The 18907-nt window shown below is 39.4% G+C and overlaps 1 protein-coding gene across 1 annotated transcript in view; it reads right to left on the minus strand.

Moving 5' to 3' along the window:
- The window catches only part of TWSG1 (twisted gastrulation BMP signaling modulator 1), an 81947-nt gene that overhangs the window by 13421 nt on the left and 49619 nt on the right, over positions 1-18907 (minus strand). The window contains exon 5 of the mRNA XM_049900175.1: positions 12341-12607. Within this exon, the coding sequence (XP_049756132.1) occupies positions 12341-12607 (267 nt within the window). The remainder of the gene's footprint in view (positions 1-12340; positions 12608-18907) is intronic.

An 18907-nucleotide genomic window follows, 5' to 3' on the forward strand; every position in this document is an offset into this window, starting at 1 on the left:
ATTATGCTGAGTGAAATTAGTCAGTTGCAAAAGGACAAATATTGTGTAAGACCACTATTATAAGAACTTGAGAAACAGTTTAAAGAGAGAAGAAAATATTCTTTGATGGTTACAAGAGGGGAGAGGGAGGGAGAGTGGGAGAGGGGTATTCACTAATTAGATAGTAGATAAGAACTACTTTAGGTGACGGGAAAGACAACACACAATACAGATGAGGTCACCAGAACTGGACTAAACTAAAAGCAAAGAAGTTTCCTAAATAAACTGAAGGCTTCGAAGGCCAGCATAGCAGGGGCTGGGGCTTGGGGACCATGGTTTCAGGGGACATCTAAGTCAATTGGCATAATAAAATCTATTAAGAAAACATTCTGCATCCCACTTTGAAGAGTGGCATCTAGGGTCTTAAACACTAGCAAGCAGCCATCTCAGATACATCAATTGGTCTCAACCTACCTGGATCAAAGGAGAATGAAGAACACCAAGGCACAAGGTGATTACGAGCCCAAGAGACAGAAAGGGCCACATGAACCAGAGACTTCATCATCCTGAGACCAGAAGAGCTAGATGGTGCCTGGCCACAACCAATGACCGCCCTGACAGGGAACACAACAGAGAACCCCTGAGGGAGCAGGAGAGCAGTGGGATGCAGAACCCAAATTCTCATAAGTCCAGACTTAATGGTCTGACTGAGACTAGAAGGACCCCCGTGGTCATGGCCCCCAGACCTTCTCTTGGCCCAGGACGGGAATTATTCCTGAAGCCTACTCTTCAGACATGGATTGGACCAGATAATGTGTTGGAGAGGTATGCTGGTGAGGATTGAGCTTCTTGGATCAGGGGGACTCTTGAGACTTTGTTGGCATCTGCTCCATTCAGGGGAGATGAGAGGGTAGAAGGGGGTGGAAGCTGGCGAAATGGACACAAAATGACAGAGTGGGGACAGGGAGTGGACTCTCTCATTAGGGGGAGAGCAGTTGGGAGTATATAGCAAGGCGTACATAAGTTTTTGTGTGAGAGACTGACTTGAGCTGTAAACTTTCACTTAAGGCACAATAAAGCTATAAAAAAAGAACAAACCAAATCAGCCTCAGTGGGTTGAAGACTGATTAGGAGGCCAGAGATCTGGGCTGTGTGACTTATGAGGGCCAAGAGATCAACCCAATGCTCCGTTAGTTAGAAACCCTTATTGGGTTGGCCTCAATAGTGTTCCATGAATGTTCCTAAAAAATTCTACTAACTGTTCCCAGCCGATACTATCTACAGTCATTAAGCAACTTTAACAGGATGAAAAGCTAACCTCCCTCCATCCACAAATTCTTTAGGATGACATAATTGTTTTCTTAGTGTTATAGATTGAATTGTGCCCCCAAAACACATGTTGAAATTCTAACCCCTATACATGTGGATGTAATCCCATCTGGGAATAAGGTTTTCTTTATGTTAATGAGGCTGTATAAGCCAATCACTTTTGAGATATAAAAGGCGCAGAGTAGGCACAGAAGCAAGCAAGCACCAATGGGCAAGACAGATGGCATGTGGTGATCTCCGAGGAATGCCAAGAATGCTAGAGAATCCAGGACAAGGATTTTCCCCCAGAGCAAACATGGAAAGCTTTCCCCTAGAGCTGGTACCCTGAATTCAGACTTCCAGCCTCCCAAACTGAGAAAATAAATTTCTGTTCATTAAAGCCATCCAGTTGTGGTAATTGTCATAGCAGCACTAAGAAACTAAGACACTTAGTGAGTAAGCATTTCTTAACCCAGGAATGATTTATATTCAAGTAGAGTGTGTCAGGAGAAACAAACCATAAGACTAATATAGCTTCTGTTAAGAAACTGAATGTTTAGTATTTTATGTAATCATAATATGAGTTTGTTAGCCTTACTATCCCAATTTTAAGTGTGTAACTGAGTCAAAAACTCCTTGAGTTTATCATACATATTTAAAAGAACTGAAAGTTCACCATATTTATAATCCTAACTTATTAGATCTGAAATAGTTAAATATCGCTACCAAGGAGCACTTTGTACTTCTTCCAAGACACAGACTTGTTTGTTCTTCTAGTAGTTCATGGTATATTCAAAGGCATCAATTCTTTGGTCTTCCTTATTCACGGTCTACTTTTTGCATGCAATTGAAGCGACTGAAAATATCAGGCACACCTTAGTCCTCAAAGTGAGTTGTGGTCTTTTCTTCATAGTAAAAAAGATCAGTTGTGAGGATTTTTGTTTACTTTTTGTTGAGGTATAATCCACACTGAAGGCTGTAGTCTTTGATCTTCATCAATAAGTGCTTCAAGTCCTCCTCGCTTTCAGCAAGCAAGGTTGTATCATCTTCATATCGCAGGTTGTTAATGAATCTTTCTCCAATCCCAATGTCATGTTTTTCTTCATATAGTCCAGATTATATGTGTAGCATACAGATTCAATAAGTAAGGTGAAAAGATACAATCTTGACGCACACCTTTCTTGATTTTAAGCCACACAGTATCCCTTTGTTCTATTCAAATGACTGCCTCTTGGTCTCTGTACAGGTTCCGCATGAGCACAATTAAGTGTTCTGGAATTCCCATTCTCCGCAATGCTATCCAAAGTTTGTTACGAGGTGGAATGCCTCAGCATAGTCAATTAAACAAGGGTAAACGTCTTTCTGGTATTCCCTGCTTTCAGCCAAGATCCATCTGACATTAGCAATGATCTCCCTCATTCTATGTTCTCTTCTGAATCCAGCTTGAATTTCTGGGAGGTCTCTGCAATCGATATATTGCTGCAATCGTTTCAAATTATCTTCAGCAAAAGTTTTTTGCCTGTGATATTAATGATAAAAAAATGGTATTGTTTGATAATTTCTGCATGCTGTTGGATCACCTTCTTTGGAATGGGCATGTATATGGATCTCTTCCAGTTGGCTGACCAGGTAGCTGACTTCCAAACTTATTAGCATAGATGAGTGAGCACTTCTGGATCTGCATCCATTTGTTGAAACATCTCAATTGGTATCCCATCAATTCTTGGAAACTTATTTTTCGCAAATGCCTTCAGGACAGCTTGGCTTCCTTCTTTCGACACCACTGGTTCTTGATCACATGCAACCTTGTGAAATGGCTGTACCACAGTCTGTCAGTTTGTTGTACTCTGGTGGCTTGCGTTTGCTGTGATGCTGGAAGCTAAGCCGTCGGTATTTCAAGTATCAACAGGATCATTCATGGTGGACAGGTTTCAGAAATGATTCCAGACTAAAACAGACTAGGAAAAAGGATCTAGTGGTCTACTTCTAAAAAAAATTGGCCAGTGAAGCCCTTATGAACAGCAGGAGAACGCTGCTCCAAATCAATACAGAATTTTTTCTGTGCAACATACTAAAACAAGGGTGTAAACTGGGGAGAAAATGTATGTCTTCAGCATGACTTAATAAAATGGCAATCCAGGATTCAGATCATGGAGACTAGTGGCTTATTTGTCGGATGGACAAAGAACACCATTATGTTTTCACTCACACTGCTTCTGATGTTATGTGCAGGCAGGGACCCTTTAGCACCACAGTGTCTTTACCACCAGTATTCTATCACTGATGTCTTTCTTTTTTTAAACCAAAAATCAAAGTAAACACCTTTTTACACCTTAAAATTATTATTTATTTCATGAATTTTAATAATCTAGGCGTATAGCTTAAGAATTATTCTTTAATATTGCTTATCTCGATTATTTACATTTTAATAACGAGGGAAATGTTAGCAAACGGCTTATAGGGACACATTCCATACATTAAAAAAATTTTTTTTTTATTGTGGTTCAGGTGAAAGTTTACAAAGCAAACTAGTTTCCCATATGATAGTTTGTACATTAAGTGCTCCATGACATTGGTTTCATTTCCCACAATGTATCAGCACTCCCCCATTTCTGCCCTGGGTTCCCCATTTCCTTTCATCTGGGTTTTCTGCCCTTCCTGGCTTCTCATCTTTGTTTTTGGGTAAATGTTGTCATTTAAAAATCATACAACTGATTGTTCTAAGGAACATGTTTCTCTCTTGGTGCTAATGTTTATTTTACGGGCCTGTCTATCGTTTGGCTGAAAGGTGGTCTCTGGGAACGGCTTCAGTTCCAGGTCAGAAGGGTGTATTAGGGCCATAGTCTTGGGGGTTCCTGAGTCTCTGTCAGACCAGTAAATCTGGTCTTTTTTGTGAATTCGATTTTTTGTTCTAATTTTTCTCCTGTTCTGTTCGGGACCTTCTATTGTGATTCCAGTCGGAGTGATCAGTGCTGGCAGCCAGGCATCATCTAGTTCTTTGTGTCTTGGGGTTGTGTAGGCTGTGGTTCACGTGGTTCACTGGTGCTTTGGACTAACTGCTCCACTGAGTCTTTGGTTTTCTTCACTCTCCTTTGCTCCAGATGGGAAGAGACCAATAGTTGTGTCTTCGATGGTCACTCGCAAGCTTTTAGGACCCCAGACACTACTAACCAAAGTAGATTGCAGAACACTGCCTTCATGAACTAAGTCATGCCAACTGATGTAGATGTCCCCCAAGTCCATGGTCCTTTGCCTTCGAGCCCAGTAATTTCGTCCCTCGAGGTGTTTGGTTATGTCTAAGAAGTTTCCATGACCGCGCCCCTTCTGTGCTCTATTGTCTATATTAACATACATGCAGTACCTAAAATTATGGACCTAGAAATATCCAGAACCAAACATGTATCTGCAGGTGGGTGTGCTCCCTTACACCCTCCCACACCTCTTTAGCATACCTATCTCCCTATGTATACACTCGTGGATTACTGTTTGTTAATACTATTATTGCAGGATTGTCTGTTATAATAATTACCATTAAAAAAATTACCATAGTTGCCCTTTACTCTTGTGTTCCTCTCAGTGTCTTCCTCTGCCCTGGTCATACCGCGCTATTTCCTCCACACTGTGTGTTGCCTTTCCCTTCACCAATATTGGAGTCCCACTGGCACAGTGGTTAAGAGCTCAGCTGCTAAACCAAAGGTTGGCAGTTTGAATACACCAGCTGCTCCTTGGAAACCCTACGGGGCAGCTCTACTCTGCCCTATAAGGTTGCTATGAGTTGGAATTGACTCGACTGCAACAGGTTTGGCTTTTTTGGTTCACCAATATTAACATGTGTCTTCTATCCGCCAGCTGCTCCTTGGAAACTCTATTGAGCAGTTCTACTCTGTTCTATAGGGTCGCTATGAGTCGAAATCGAATCGATGGCACTGGGTTTTTGTTTTTGTCTATCTAGTTTGTAATTTTCCCTGCCTCCCCCTTCCTCCCATCCCTGGTAACCATCAAAGAATGTTTCTATTTTTTCCACATGTAAACCTTTTCTCATTTTTTTTTATAATAGTGGTTTCATGCAATATTTTTCCTGTTATGATTGACTTATTTCATTCAGCACAACTTCCTCCAAATTCATTCATGTTGTGAGATGTTTTGTGGATTCACCATTATTTATTATTATTGCATATTATTCCATTGTGTGTATGCACCAGTTTATCCTCCATTCATTTCTTGATGGGCACTTAGATTGTTTCCATCATTTTGCTACTGTGAAGAATGCTGTAATGAACATGGGTGTGCACATGTCTATTCATGTCATGACTAGGGTATGTACTTTTTAAGGAAGTGTCACACCATTTTTCATAGGGCTGTACCATTTTACACTCCCACCAGCAGTGTATAAGTGTTCCAATCTCTCCACAAGCTCGCCAACATTTGTTATTTTCTGTTTTTTGATTAGTGCCATTATTGTCAGGGTGAGATGGTATCTCATTGTAGTTTTGATTTGCATCTAATAGCTAATAATCAAGATAAGATGGAGGGAATACACAGTCACTGTACCAAAAAGAATTGGTTGTCGTTCAGTCATTTCAGGAGATAGCATATAAATCAAGAACCAACGGTACTAAAAGAAGTCCAAGCTGCACTGAAGACACTGCTGAAAAACAAGGCTCCAGGAACTGACAGAATTCCACATAAGATGTTTCAACAAATGGATGCAGCGCTGGAGGTGCTCATTTGTCTATAACAAGAAATTTGGGAGATAGCTACCTGGCCAACCAACTGGAAGAGATCCATATTTATGCCTATTCCAAAGAAAAGTGATCCAACCAAATGCAGAAACATCATTAATATCACATTGTCCTGGTTTTGTAGTGCTGCTATAGGAGAATACCACAAGTGGATGGCCTTAACAAAGAAAAATTTATTCTCTCACACTCTAGGAGGCTACAAGTCTGAATTCAAGGTGTCAGCGCTGGGGCAAGGCTTTCTGTCTCTGTCAGCTCTGGGGGAAGATTCTTGTCACCAATCTTCCCCTGGTCTAGAAGCCACCCAGTGCAGGGAAACCAGGTCCAAAGGACACGCTATTCTCCTGGGTCTTGTTTCTTGGGTGGTATGAGGTCCATGTGTCTCTCTGTTCCCTTCTCTCTTTTGTATCTCAAAAAAGATTAACTCAAGACACAACCTAATCTTGTAGATTGAGTCCTGCCTCATTAACATAAATGCCTCTAAACCTGACTCATTAACATCACAGAGGTAGGATTTACAACACACAGGAAAACCACATCATATAACAAAATGGTAGACAATCACACAATATTGGGAATCATGGTCTAGCCAAGTTGACAAACACATTTTGGGGGGACACAATTCAATCCATAACATATATGCAAGCAAAATTTTGCTGAAGATCATTTGAAAGCGGTAGAAGCAATACATTGACAGGGAACTGCCAGAAATTCAAGCTGGATTCAGAAGATGATATGGAACAAGAAATACCATTCCTGATGTCAGATGGATCCTGGCTGAAAGCAGAGAATACCAGAAAGATGTTTACCTGTGTTTTATTGACTATGCAAAGGCATCCGACCGTGTGGACCATAACAAAGTATGGATAACATTGCAAAAAATGGGAATTCCAGAACACTTGATTGTGCTCATGAAGAACCTGTATACAGATCAAGAGGCAAACAAGGGTATATTGCATGGTTTAAAATCAGGAAAAGTGTGCCATCAGGGTTGTATCCTTTCACCATATTTGTACAGTCTGTATGCTAATCAACTAATCCGAGAAGCTGGCCTATATGAAGAATGGGGCATCAGGATTGGAGAAAGACCCATTAATAACCTGTGATATGTAGATAACACAACCTTGCTCGCTGAAAGTGAAGAGGACTTGAAGCACTTACTGATGAAGATCAAAGACAGCCTTCAGTATGGATTACACCTCAACATAAAGAAAACAAAAATCCTCACAACTGGACCAATGAACAACAGCATAATAAACGGAGAAAAGATTGAAGTTATCAAGAATTACATTTTACTTCGATCCACAATCAACACCCATGGAAGCAGCAGTCAAGAAATCAAATGATGCATTGCATTGGGCAAATCTGCTGCAAAAGACCTCTTTAAAGTGTTAAAAAGCAAAGATGTCACTTAAAGGACTAAGCTGCACCTGACCCAAGCATTTTAAATCACCTCATAAATGCATGCAAAAGCTGAACAACAAATAAGACCAAAGAAGAATTGATGCCTTTGAATTATGGTGAAACATATTGAATATACCATGGACTGCCAAAAGAAGTAACATATCTGTCTTAGAAGTACAGCCAGAATGCTCCTTCAAAGCAAGGATGGCAAGACTTCATCTCACATACTTTGGACTTGTTATGAGGAGGGACCAGTCCCTGGAGAAGGACACATGCTTGGCAAAGTCGAGGGTCAGCGAAAGAGAGGAAGATCCTCAACGAGATGGGCTGCCACAGTGGCTGCCACAATGGGCTCAAGCATAACAACAATCATGAGGATGGCGCAGGATTGGGCAGTGTCTTGTTTTGCTGTACACAGGGTTGCTATGAGTCGGAACAGACTCAATGGCACCGAAAAACAGTGGCTAATGATCTTCATGTGTTTGTTAGCCACCTGAATGTCTTCTTTGGTGAAGTGTTTGTTCATGTCCTTTGCCCATTTTTTAAATTGGACTGTCTTCTCGTTGTTGAGGTGAAGTTTTGTATGAATTTTAGAGATAAGACCCTTATTTGGATATGTTGCAGCCAAAATTATTTTCCCAGTCTGTTGATTTTCTTTTTACTCTTTTGATGAGCATAACTGTTTAATTTTTAGGAGGCCTCATTTATCTACTTCCTCTTCTGCTGTTTGTACATTTTCAGTTATGTTTGGTATTCTATTTATGCCATATATCTGACCCCTAATGTCCCTATTTTTTCTTCCATGATCTTTATCGTTTTATATTTAGGTCTTTGATGCATTTTGAGTTAGTATTTTGTGTATGGTGTGGGGTATGGGTCCTGTTTCATTTTTCTACAGATAGACATCCAGTTTTGCCAGCACTCATTTGTTAAAGAGAGTGCCTCTTCCCCATTTAATGGACTTTGGCTCTTTGTTGAAGATCAGCTGTCCGTGGTGTTTTTGTTGTTGTTGTTAGGTGCTGTTGAGTTGGTTCCAACTCACAGAAACCCTATGTACAACAGAACACTGCCTGGTCCTGTGTCATCCTCACAATCATTGTTATGTTTGAGCCGACTGTCGAAGACACTGTGTCGATCTGTTATTAAGGGTCTTCCAGCTGTCTTTAGGTAGATGGATTTATGTCTGAGTTCTCAATTCTGTTCCAGTGACTACATGTCTGTCGCTGTACGAGTACCAGGCTGTTTTGACTACCATGGCTGCACAGTAGTTTCTGAGATCAGGTAGTATGAAGCCTCCTTTGTTTTTCATCTTTAATAATGCTTTATTTATCTGGGGCCTCCTTCGTTCCAGATAGAGTTGGTGATTAATTTTTCTATCTTCTTAAAGAATGCTGTTGAAATTTGGATTGGGATTACATTACATCTATAGATCACTTTGGGTCATATCGACATTTTCACAATGCTGAGTCTTCCTTTCCATAAGCATGGTATGTTTTTCCACTTACATAGGTCTCTTTTGATTTCTTGCAGTAGTGTTTTATAATTTTATTTGTATAGGTCTTTTATATCCCTGTTTAAGATTTATTCCTAAGTTTTTTATCTTTTTGGTGGGGGGGGCTACTGTGAATGGTATTGTTTTCCTGATTTCCTTTTCAAAGTTCTTTGTTGGTGTATAGGAATCCAGCTGATTTTTGCATGTTGATCTTCTATCCTGCTGCTTTGCTGAATCCTTTTATTAGTTCCAGTAGCTTTCTTGTGGAATCTTTGGGATTTTCTATGTATAGCATCATATCATCTGCAAATATGGATGCTTTTACTTCTTCCTTAACAATCTGCATGCTCTTTATTTCCTTTTCTTGTCTTATTGCTCTAGCTAGGAAGGCAGTACAATGTTGAGTAAGCAGTAATAACGGGCATTCTTATCTGGTTCCCATTCTCAGGGTGAATGCTTTCAGTCTCTGCTGAGAATAATGTTGGCCATTAGTTTTATATAAATGCCTTTTATTATTTTGATGAATTTCCCATCTATTCCTATTTTGCTGAGTTTTTTTTTTTTTTTTAAATCAGGAATGGGCATTGGACTTTGTCAAATGCCTTTTCTGCATCAAGTGAGATGATCCTGTGATTCTTTTGTTTTATTTACGTGGTGGATTATGTTGATTGATTTTATAATGTTAAACCATCCTTGCATACCTCGGATGAGTCCCACCTGGTTATGATGTTTTATTTTTTTGATATGATGTTGAAATCTACTGGCTAGAATTTTGTTGAGAATTTCTGCATCTATACTCATGAGGGATATTGGTGTGTAGTTTTCATTTTTTGTGGTGTCTTTGCAGGGCTTAGCATCAAGGTTATGTTGGCTTCATAGAATGAATTTGGGAGTATTCCTTCCTTCTCTATGCTCTGAAATTGCTTGAGTAGTATTGGTGTGAGCTCTTCTCTGAATGTTTGGAAGAATTCTCCAGTGAAGGCTCCATACATTTCTGATGCTTTCCAAAATCTGAAATTTCTTAAAATGCTTTAAAACAAATGTAAGAATTACTACCCTCAGTGCCACTTGTCAAAAGTTGTTTTGCTTTTACTATTGATGGAAAAAGTTTCATATTCTTTTCGATAGGTAGGACTCTAATGGAGGGCATGACAAATTAACAAATAAATATCAAAGAACTTTTAAAAGGTCACTACACAATTTTACTGTGGAAGAATAAAGCAGTTATGAAAATTACATAATTCCTTATAATATGAAATGAATTGTGCACAAATACTATAATGTAATGATGGGTCTGTGAAACATAACATGGATGAATCCGGAGGACATTATGCTAAGTGAAATAAGTCAATCACAAAAGGACAAATATTGTATGATACCACTTTTATAAAAAGTCAAGAATAGGTTTACACACAGAAAGCAATATTCTTTGATGGTTTCCAGGGATGGGGGTGGGGGGGATAACCACTCACTAGATCGTGAAACCAAAAAAAAAAAAAACCAAACCCTCTGCCATCAAGTCAATTCCAACTCATAGCAACCTTATAGGAAAGAGTAGAATGGCCCCATAGGGTTTCCAAGGAGTGCCTGGTGGATTCAAACTGCCAGCCTTTTGGTTAGCAGCCGTAGCTCTTAACCACTATGCCACTAGGATCTCCCACTAAATAGTAAGAAAAAAAAAAATTTTTTTTTTTTTCTATAGACGTGTTAATTCTGATTAGGGAAAAGCAATACACAATATGTCAGGAGTCAGCACAATGTGACAAGGTAAATGAAGGCACTGAGAGGTACAAAAATTAAGGACTATTACGGTAAATACTACAACATATATAATTCTGCAACAATGGTGATAACAACCAAAAATTTGTGAGTGATTACATAGGTAGATATGTGGGGGAGGCACGTGGAAGTACATGTGAGTGCATATACAGGTATAGCTGTGGGCATCTGTACATAATTGTATGTGCTGCATATAGATTCATATATAGAATGTAGCACACAGCAGGCACAGTTATGGAAACTTCTTAGACATATCCAAACACCTTGTGGGACTGAGTTACTGGGCTTGAAGGCTAAGGACTATAGTCCTGGGGGACATCTAAGTCAATTGGGATAACATAGTTTATAAAGATAATGGAGTAGCACCTGGGGTCTTAAAAGCTTACTAGTGGCTAAGATACAACTATTGGTCTCTTCCCATCTGCAGCAAAGGTGAGTAAAGGAAGGCAAAGACTCCGTGACAAAATTATTCCAAAGGATGAACGGCCCACATGAACCACAGTCTCTTCTAGGGTGAGGCCAGAAGGACATACATGGTACCTGGCTACCACTACTGACTGTTCTGAGCAGAGACACAATAGAAGGTCCTGGTTAGAATGGGAAAAAATGTAGAACAAAACTCAAATTTATAAAAAAAGACCAGAATTACTGGACTGATAGAAGCTGGAGGACCCCCAAAACTACTGGCCTAAGACACTCTTTTAACCTAGAAATGAAGCCACTCCCGGAGGTCACCTTTTAGCCAAATAATAGATTCGCCTACAGAGTAAACAATAATACCTGTGAGGACTGTGGTCCTTAGAACAATCAACTACATGACATCAAACAGGAAATATTTGTCCAAAAGCAAAGACAAGAAGGCAAGGAGGGACAGGAAACCGGAGGGATGGAAACAGGGAAGGCAGGGTGGAAATGCGAAGAGCACTGCCATATTGTGGGGCCAGCGACCAATGTCACAGAACAATCTGCGTATGAATTTTTGAATGGGAAACTAATTTGCTGTGTAACTCTCACCTAAAACATAACATAACGTTCCAAAAGGAAAATACAAAGTTACACACCCTTAAAATGCTAAAATGAAGCTATGACCTGTCCTCAATAATAAATCTTCTTTAATAAGCTTCTCAAATTTGTACAACTCATTGTCTCATTTAGTTCCCCTGAGCAACAGCATCCATGTGAAGAGAACTGGCTGGGGCTACTTTGTACCTGGGAAGGAGATGTCTGCAGTACTAACTTTTTCATAAATAAAGCTGATGACCTGGGCATCACTTGTGACACCAATGGTGTGATGAAAACCCAAATTCATCGGGACACTCTGAATTTTGCCCAATGATATGTGACACAGTATTAAGATATGTGGTGCTGTGCTATCTTATGAAAAGAAAAATTAGAGCCTACTGAAAAAAAGTAAGAATTAGGGACATGGCATCTATTTTCCAACATAGCCCCTATTACCAAAACATGCTAGACACGCCTCCTTATCTACTCAGGGATCACAATTATTGACATCCAGAAGTTACTTAAGACTATACAAAGTCAAAAGCAAAAGGCTGCTCCAGAAGATAACCTTAACATAGGTTCACAGACCAGAGAGAGTGAGGGGGAAGGAGAGAGAAAATTAACCACTGGCAGTTACCTTTGTCGCTGGAATAAGGTGCATGAACATTATTGCTGGGAACAGACACATTCTGGTGGTGTGGCTGGTTCACAGTTTCTAGAAATGAAACCAGATTTTCATGATGTGAAAGTTCTTCTGCCACAGGGAAGGAAACGATGTTCCAGTTTAACTGTGTGTCTCCTTCTGTGAGCGCCCGGAAGAGAGAAGGAATGGGCTCATGCAGCTCCTCCACCGTGCTCTTAGAAGTTGGAGGCGTGTCACTGTAATTTCGAGGATTACACATACCTGGGAGAGAGGAGATGGGATAGGGAATAAAAGTTTATTTTTCTCACAGATTGTTAACATGTTAGTCAGTAACACATGCTGGTTACGGCCCTGCAATCAAAGTTTCAACATATTAAAATTATGTGCCTTCTAACACTATACGTAGATACTTTCCTAGTGTTTTTTGCTAAGGGGGCCTAGAAGTAATGACGTTCCTTCCCAGTAGCAGTGAGCACACCAGGTACCCAAATCTTGTGTCTAAATGCCATCCTCCAATAAAAGGAAACAGAGCTCCTTGGCAAGCTGGTTGATTCCAGGATAGTGGCATGGGAAGTACAAGATGAGACTGGAATACATTTTTGTGCCAGAAAGCAAGAAAGTGGTCAGTGAATGAATGATGAGACATGTCATAAAGATATGAGGAAACCCGAGGGGCCTCCACTAACCAAAATGACAACTTGAGCATGAAAATAAATAATGATAATAGTAAATTACCACCTGGTGAATAAAATAGCAATCAGTGAGTCCTTACATTACAAATTAATAAACAAATTTAAAAAAGGAGACAGGAAAGCTATAAGCAGTCCTTGGAATAGTGTGCTGACTAATATACGTAGAAGGAATGAAAGGAATAAAAAAATCACCACTTGGCAACCATTATAGTGGTGTTTGATTCAGATGTGGGTGGTCAATGGATGCTAAGCGTGGTTTGTGGACATTTGATGATGAGAGAATACTGATGGACTCCTGGAAACCTCTCAACAGAGAAATCTGGCAGACACCAACACAACCCTGAGATCAAGGTTAACATCACTAGGGATGGGACAGGTTGATCTTGTGCGCTACCTAACGAGCTATATTACATCATTTCAATAATATTGTTGTCAAGAACGTGTGACTTGAATCTGGCCATGAGCCAAGATCATATGGATTGAAGTTGGGGTTATCTTACACAATGTGAGGTCTGTACTCTCTAAAACTGCCAAGGAAAAGGCTAAGAGATTGTTTCAGATTGAATGAGTCTGAAGAGACATGACAGCTAAACATACCGTATACTCCTGGGTAGGGTCCTGAGCTAGAAGGAAACAAGAGGCAAAGTTGAGGCAGTGGCACAATGTGAATGGGGTCTGTGAAGTGGGTGACAGCACTGTACCAACGCAGTTCTGCTGATGTGGAAGGCTGTACGCTAGGTACGTAGGAGAACGTCCTGGTTGTTGGAAAACGGAACCTCATGTGTAGAGCTTACTTTCAAAAGGTTGGAAAAAAAAAAAAGACTAATGATGATGTTAGTGTGTATTTGGAGAGAGAGGTGCCACAGACTGAGCAATGGAGCAAATGCAATAAAATTTTAATAACTGCGGAATCTGGCAAATTTTCTCTAAGTTTGAGATTATTTAAAAATGAATTATTTTAAGGAACAATTCTAAAAAGATAATGAAGGAGCGAATTGGAGATAGAGAGTATACAAACCTTTTCAAGGATTTGGTACAAAGGGAGAATTGAGAAATGAAGCATTAGTGGAAAAGGATGTGGGATCACGTGCAATTTTTTAAGATGTAAGAATTACGTCACGTTTATATCTTGATGGAAATGATGTGACACAGGAGAAACGGAAAACTCAGATTTTGCCAATAGGACAGGATAAAAAATATATGAGTTTTAATTTGCATTTCTCCTTTTACAAGTGAGTTTAAGTATATTTTCATGTTTGAGGGTCTGTGACAGACTGTACTTTGTAAAGATGACTCCTCCTCAATATATCTCATCTCACATGCTTCCACGGTGAGATGCTGGGAGGAGTTTTGTGATGGCTTCCACCAGTAGAGCAGAGGAAGGCAGTGAGCTATGGGACTTCTATGGAGAGGTGATAAAAATGCCACACGTGCCTGCATTATTCTCTTGGATTGCTTGCTCTGGGAACCTAGCCACCTTGCTCTGTGGAAGCCAAACAGCCACATGGAGATGCCACATGGAGTTATTCCGGCCAACAGCCCCAGCTGAGGCCCCAGGTGACAGGCAGTAATAACTACAGATGTGATCCCAGCCCCCTCCTCCGTCACCGGCCCTTGCCTCGGCTATCCCAGCTGACACCATGTGAAGTAAGTAAGAGAGGAGCTATCCTCACAGAACCCTGCCCAAAATGCAGGCTCCTGAGCTAAATTAAATTATCAATGTTGTTTTAAACCACTGTGTTATGGGGTGGTTGTTATCTACCAATCTTAACCAGAACGGAACACTCCGGATTTCCTCTTATGAATATTACATTTTTAAAAGCTAAATTGTTTCATTTTGTTTAGAATCTATTAAGTCTAATACATAGTTTCTCTTCTTCCTCAGATTAAAAACTTGAAAAGTTAAAACCACACTACAAATTCTTATATTTATAAATTCATCTGTTTTTCACATTTTGTTAGTTTAAGGAACGTTCAAGAGCTGAGGAGGATATAAAGACTGTGAATGCTCTTCATAAACTCTTTCAATGTGTCTGAACCTTAATAACTCAGCTTGTATGGCTGAATCATGGACTAAAGGATCAAATCATTTATTTATAAAAGAGGAAACAGGCCCAGATAAGTTAAATGACTTGTCCAGCAGAACATAATCTAGGGTTAGGGCCACAGTTCAGCCTCCTGGTTTCATGTCTACCATTGCTCTTTCTAATAACCACACTCTATAAATAATTTGCAAAGGGCACTGAAAAGCAAATATACTTAGAATGCTTGTATTACACAAATACACATAATTATAGTCTTCTGCCAGATTCTATGATGAATGAAAATCAGTAACCAGAGATGAAAATGTGAACAACTGAGTCCAAGGGTTAGAGGAGCTAAACTCAACATTTACAGAGACTTTGAAGAAACCTTAGTACTAGCTACCATAGACCTTACTACATCATACCTTTTTTTTTTTTTGAATTTTATGCATTTAACAAACTTTTTTTTTTTAACAAACTTAGGCCAAAAATATTTATAATTTAAACCTCAATATATTGCATTAAAATCAATAAGCATGAAGTAAATGTTTCCTGTTGTTGTTAGGTGCCGTCCAGTTGGTTCGGACTCAGAGACACTACGTACACAGAACAAAACACTGCCCTGTCCTGCGCCACCCTCACAATTGTTGTTATGCTTGAGCCCATTGTTGCCACCATTCGTATCAATTCATCTTGTTGAGGGTCTTCCTCTGTTTCGCTGACCCTCTACTTTACCAAGCACGTTGTCCTTCTCCAAGGATTGATCACCCCTGATAAGATGTTTAAAGTATGTGAGACACAGTCTTGCCAACCTCACTTCTAAGGAGGATTCTGGTTGTACTTCTTCCAAGACAGATTTGTTCATTCTTCTAGCAGTCTGCGGTATATTCAATATTCTACACCAACACCGTGATTCAAAGGCATCAATTCTTTGGTCTTCCCCATTCATTCTTCACTTTCGCACGCATATGAGGCGATTGAAAATGCCACGGTTTGGGTCAGGCGCACCTTAGTCCTCAAAGTGGCACCTTTGCTTTTTAACACTTTAAAGAGGTCTTTTGCAGCAGATTTGTCCAATGCAATACACTATTTGATTTCCTGACTGCAGCTTCCATGGGTGTTGATTATGGATCCAAGTAAAACTGACAACTTCAATCTTTTCTCCATTTATAATGATATTGACAAACATCAAATGCTTCCTAAGTAATATTTTTCCCATAGTGTAATTATAAAATTTTAATCAATCTTCTCTTTTTAATTAGGACCATATCCAAAGAGATCATCATACCAGGCTCTTCTAATGCATGCTGAATGTAAACCTGCATTTTCACGTTAACCATTCTTCTAATTCTGCATTCTTTTCAGCCTGATGAGTTATTAAATCAGATCCTCCAGAGATGTATGAGAATTATCCTGCCCAGGAAATTTTCAAATTTCTGAAAATCCTTTAGTTGTCCATATTCACTTTTTACAGCAGATCAACTTCTGGTTGGAGAGTTACCAACCGCTGGTCATTTAAATTCAGTTAGTAAAACCTTTCTGGGGAGCATCTCACCATCATCCTCAAGTGTATCATTGTTAGAGAGATTTTTATAGTTGACCACAGAGGCTCTTTCTTGAGTGCTCATTTCTTTTCACAAGCATATTCTTGAGCTATTTTGTTACTTTCTGGCATTCTTTCACTACTCTGAAATTTAAAGAAACTGCTATGCAAGAGACAGTCAGAAAGGCCAGAAATCAGGAAACATGGCAACAATTGAAAGGCAAGCATTTCAAATCTTTTAGATGAAGAAAATTTATATACTATTTCTTGCAGCAAACCAAATTTCACTACCATCACGCTCTTGATCTATAACAATTACTAAATACAAATAATTTTTCTGATAATCAACGCTTAATTCTTTTTTATACTTGACTTGTTGTGACCATATATTTTAAAAACAATGATACAAAATACACCAAAAGTAGTTTACTTGACAAAAAAACATGTTTTAGGGTAGAAATTAAGGCTTATCATACAACAAAGTTATTTTCTTCAGTAAATTTGCATTTACTAAAAACCAGTCATTACAGAAGAGTTTACAACGAAAAGCAACATTCCTTTCCACTCCTCCCCATCCCCAATTCTATTCCCCAGACACGGCCACTTTTTAAGTTCATACCCTGGTGGCGTAGGTTAAGTGCTACAGCTGCTAACAACTGAATACAATGCCTCCTTTGCATTGATTTGAACAAATCAACTATAAAAACACGTTTTTAGACATCTGGAAAAATATGGTCATGAAATGATCTTTAGGTTAGACCAAGAAATTATTCATTTTATTAGATTCCATAATGGCATTATAATTAGAAAAGTGAATGTCCTTTCTTAAGAGGTTGATACTGAAGAATGGACAGGTAAAAATTATTCGTTGTCTGTAATTTGCTTTTAAATACGTCAGCGAAGGAAGAAATTAAAAAAAAAAAAGGGATAGATGAACCAGATGTGGTATATTCTTGATAACTGTCGAATCTAGGTGATGGGTATACACTTCTGTGTATGTTTGAAAATTTTTCATCATAAAAAGTGAAGTGCCATATTTAATCGCTTTATGGACCAATATTTTCTCTTTTTATTAAACTTTAGATGAAGGTTTACAGAATAAACTAGTTCCTCATCAAACAGTAAACACATTGTTCTACAATGCTGGTTAACAACCGCACAACATGTCAATACTCTCCCTTCTTAACCCTGGGTTCCCTATTACCAGCTTTCCTGTACCCTCCTACCTTGTAGTCTTTGCCCCAGGGCTGATGAGCCCCTTTACTCTTGTTTTGTTCCATAGGTCTGTTCAATCTTCGGCTAAAGGGTGAACCTCAGGAGTGACCTCATTAATGAGCTGAAAGGGTGTCTGGGGGCCATACTCTCAGGGTTTCTCCAGTCTCTGTCAGGCCAGAAAGTCTAGTCTCTCTTTTTGAGTTAGAATTTTGTTCTACATTTTTCTCCAGCTCCGTCTGGGACCTTCTACTGTGATCTCTGTTAGAGCAGTCAGTGGTGGTAGCCAGGCACCATCTAGTTGTACTGGACTCAGTCTGGTGGAGGCTGTGGTAGATGTCGTCCATCGGTCTTTTGGACTTATCTTTCCCTTGAGTCTTTAGGTTTCTTCATTCTTCCTTACTCCCAAATGGGTGAGACCAGTGGAGTATCTCAGATTGCCACTCACAGGCATTTAAGACCCCAGACTCTACTCACCAAAGTAGTAAATGTAGAATGTTTTCTTTATAAACTATGTTATGCCAATTGAGCTAGATGTCCCCTGAGACCATGGTCCCCACAGCCCTCACTGAGTTTGGATGTATCCGTGGAGCTATCATGACCTTGCCTTGTACAGACTGTGCTGACTCCCCCAGTATTATGTACTGTCTTACCCTTTACCAAAGTTACCACTTGTCTATTAAGTGTTTTTCCATCCCCATCCCTTCTCTCCCTCCTAACCATCAAAGACTGTTTCTTTTTGTATGTAAACTTTTTCATTACTTTTTATAGTAGTGGCCTCATACAATATTTGTCCTTTTATGATTGGCTCATTTCACTGAGCATAATGCTCTCCAGATTCACCCGTCATGAGATACTTCACAGATTCATTGTTGTTCTTTATCGATGTGTAACACTCCATTGTGTGTATGTACCACAGTTTGTTTATCCATTCATCTGTTGATGGACATCTAGGTTGTTTCCACCTTTTTGCTATTGCAAACAATGCTGCAATGAACATGGGTGTACATATATTTATTTCTGTGATGACTCTTATTTCTCTAGGATATATTCCTAGGAGTGGGATTGCTGGATCATATGGTATTACTAT

This window comes from Elephas maximus, chromosome 11 (genome assembly GCF_024166365.1).
Source record: "Elephas maximus indicus isolate mEleMax1 chromosome 11, mEleMax1 primary haplotype, whole genome shotgun sequence".
NCBI lineage: Eukaryota > Metazoa > Chordata > Mammalia > Proboscidea > Elephantidae > Elephas > Elephas maximus.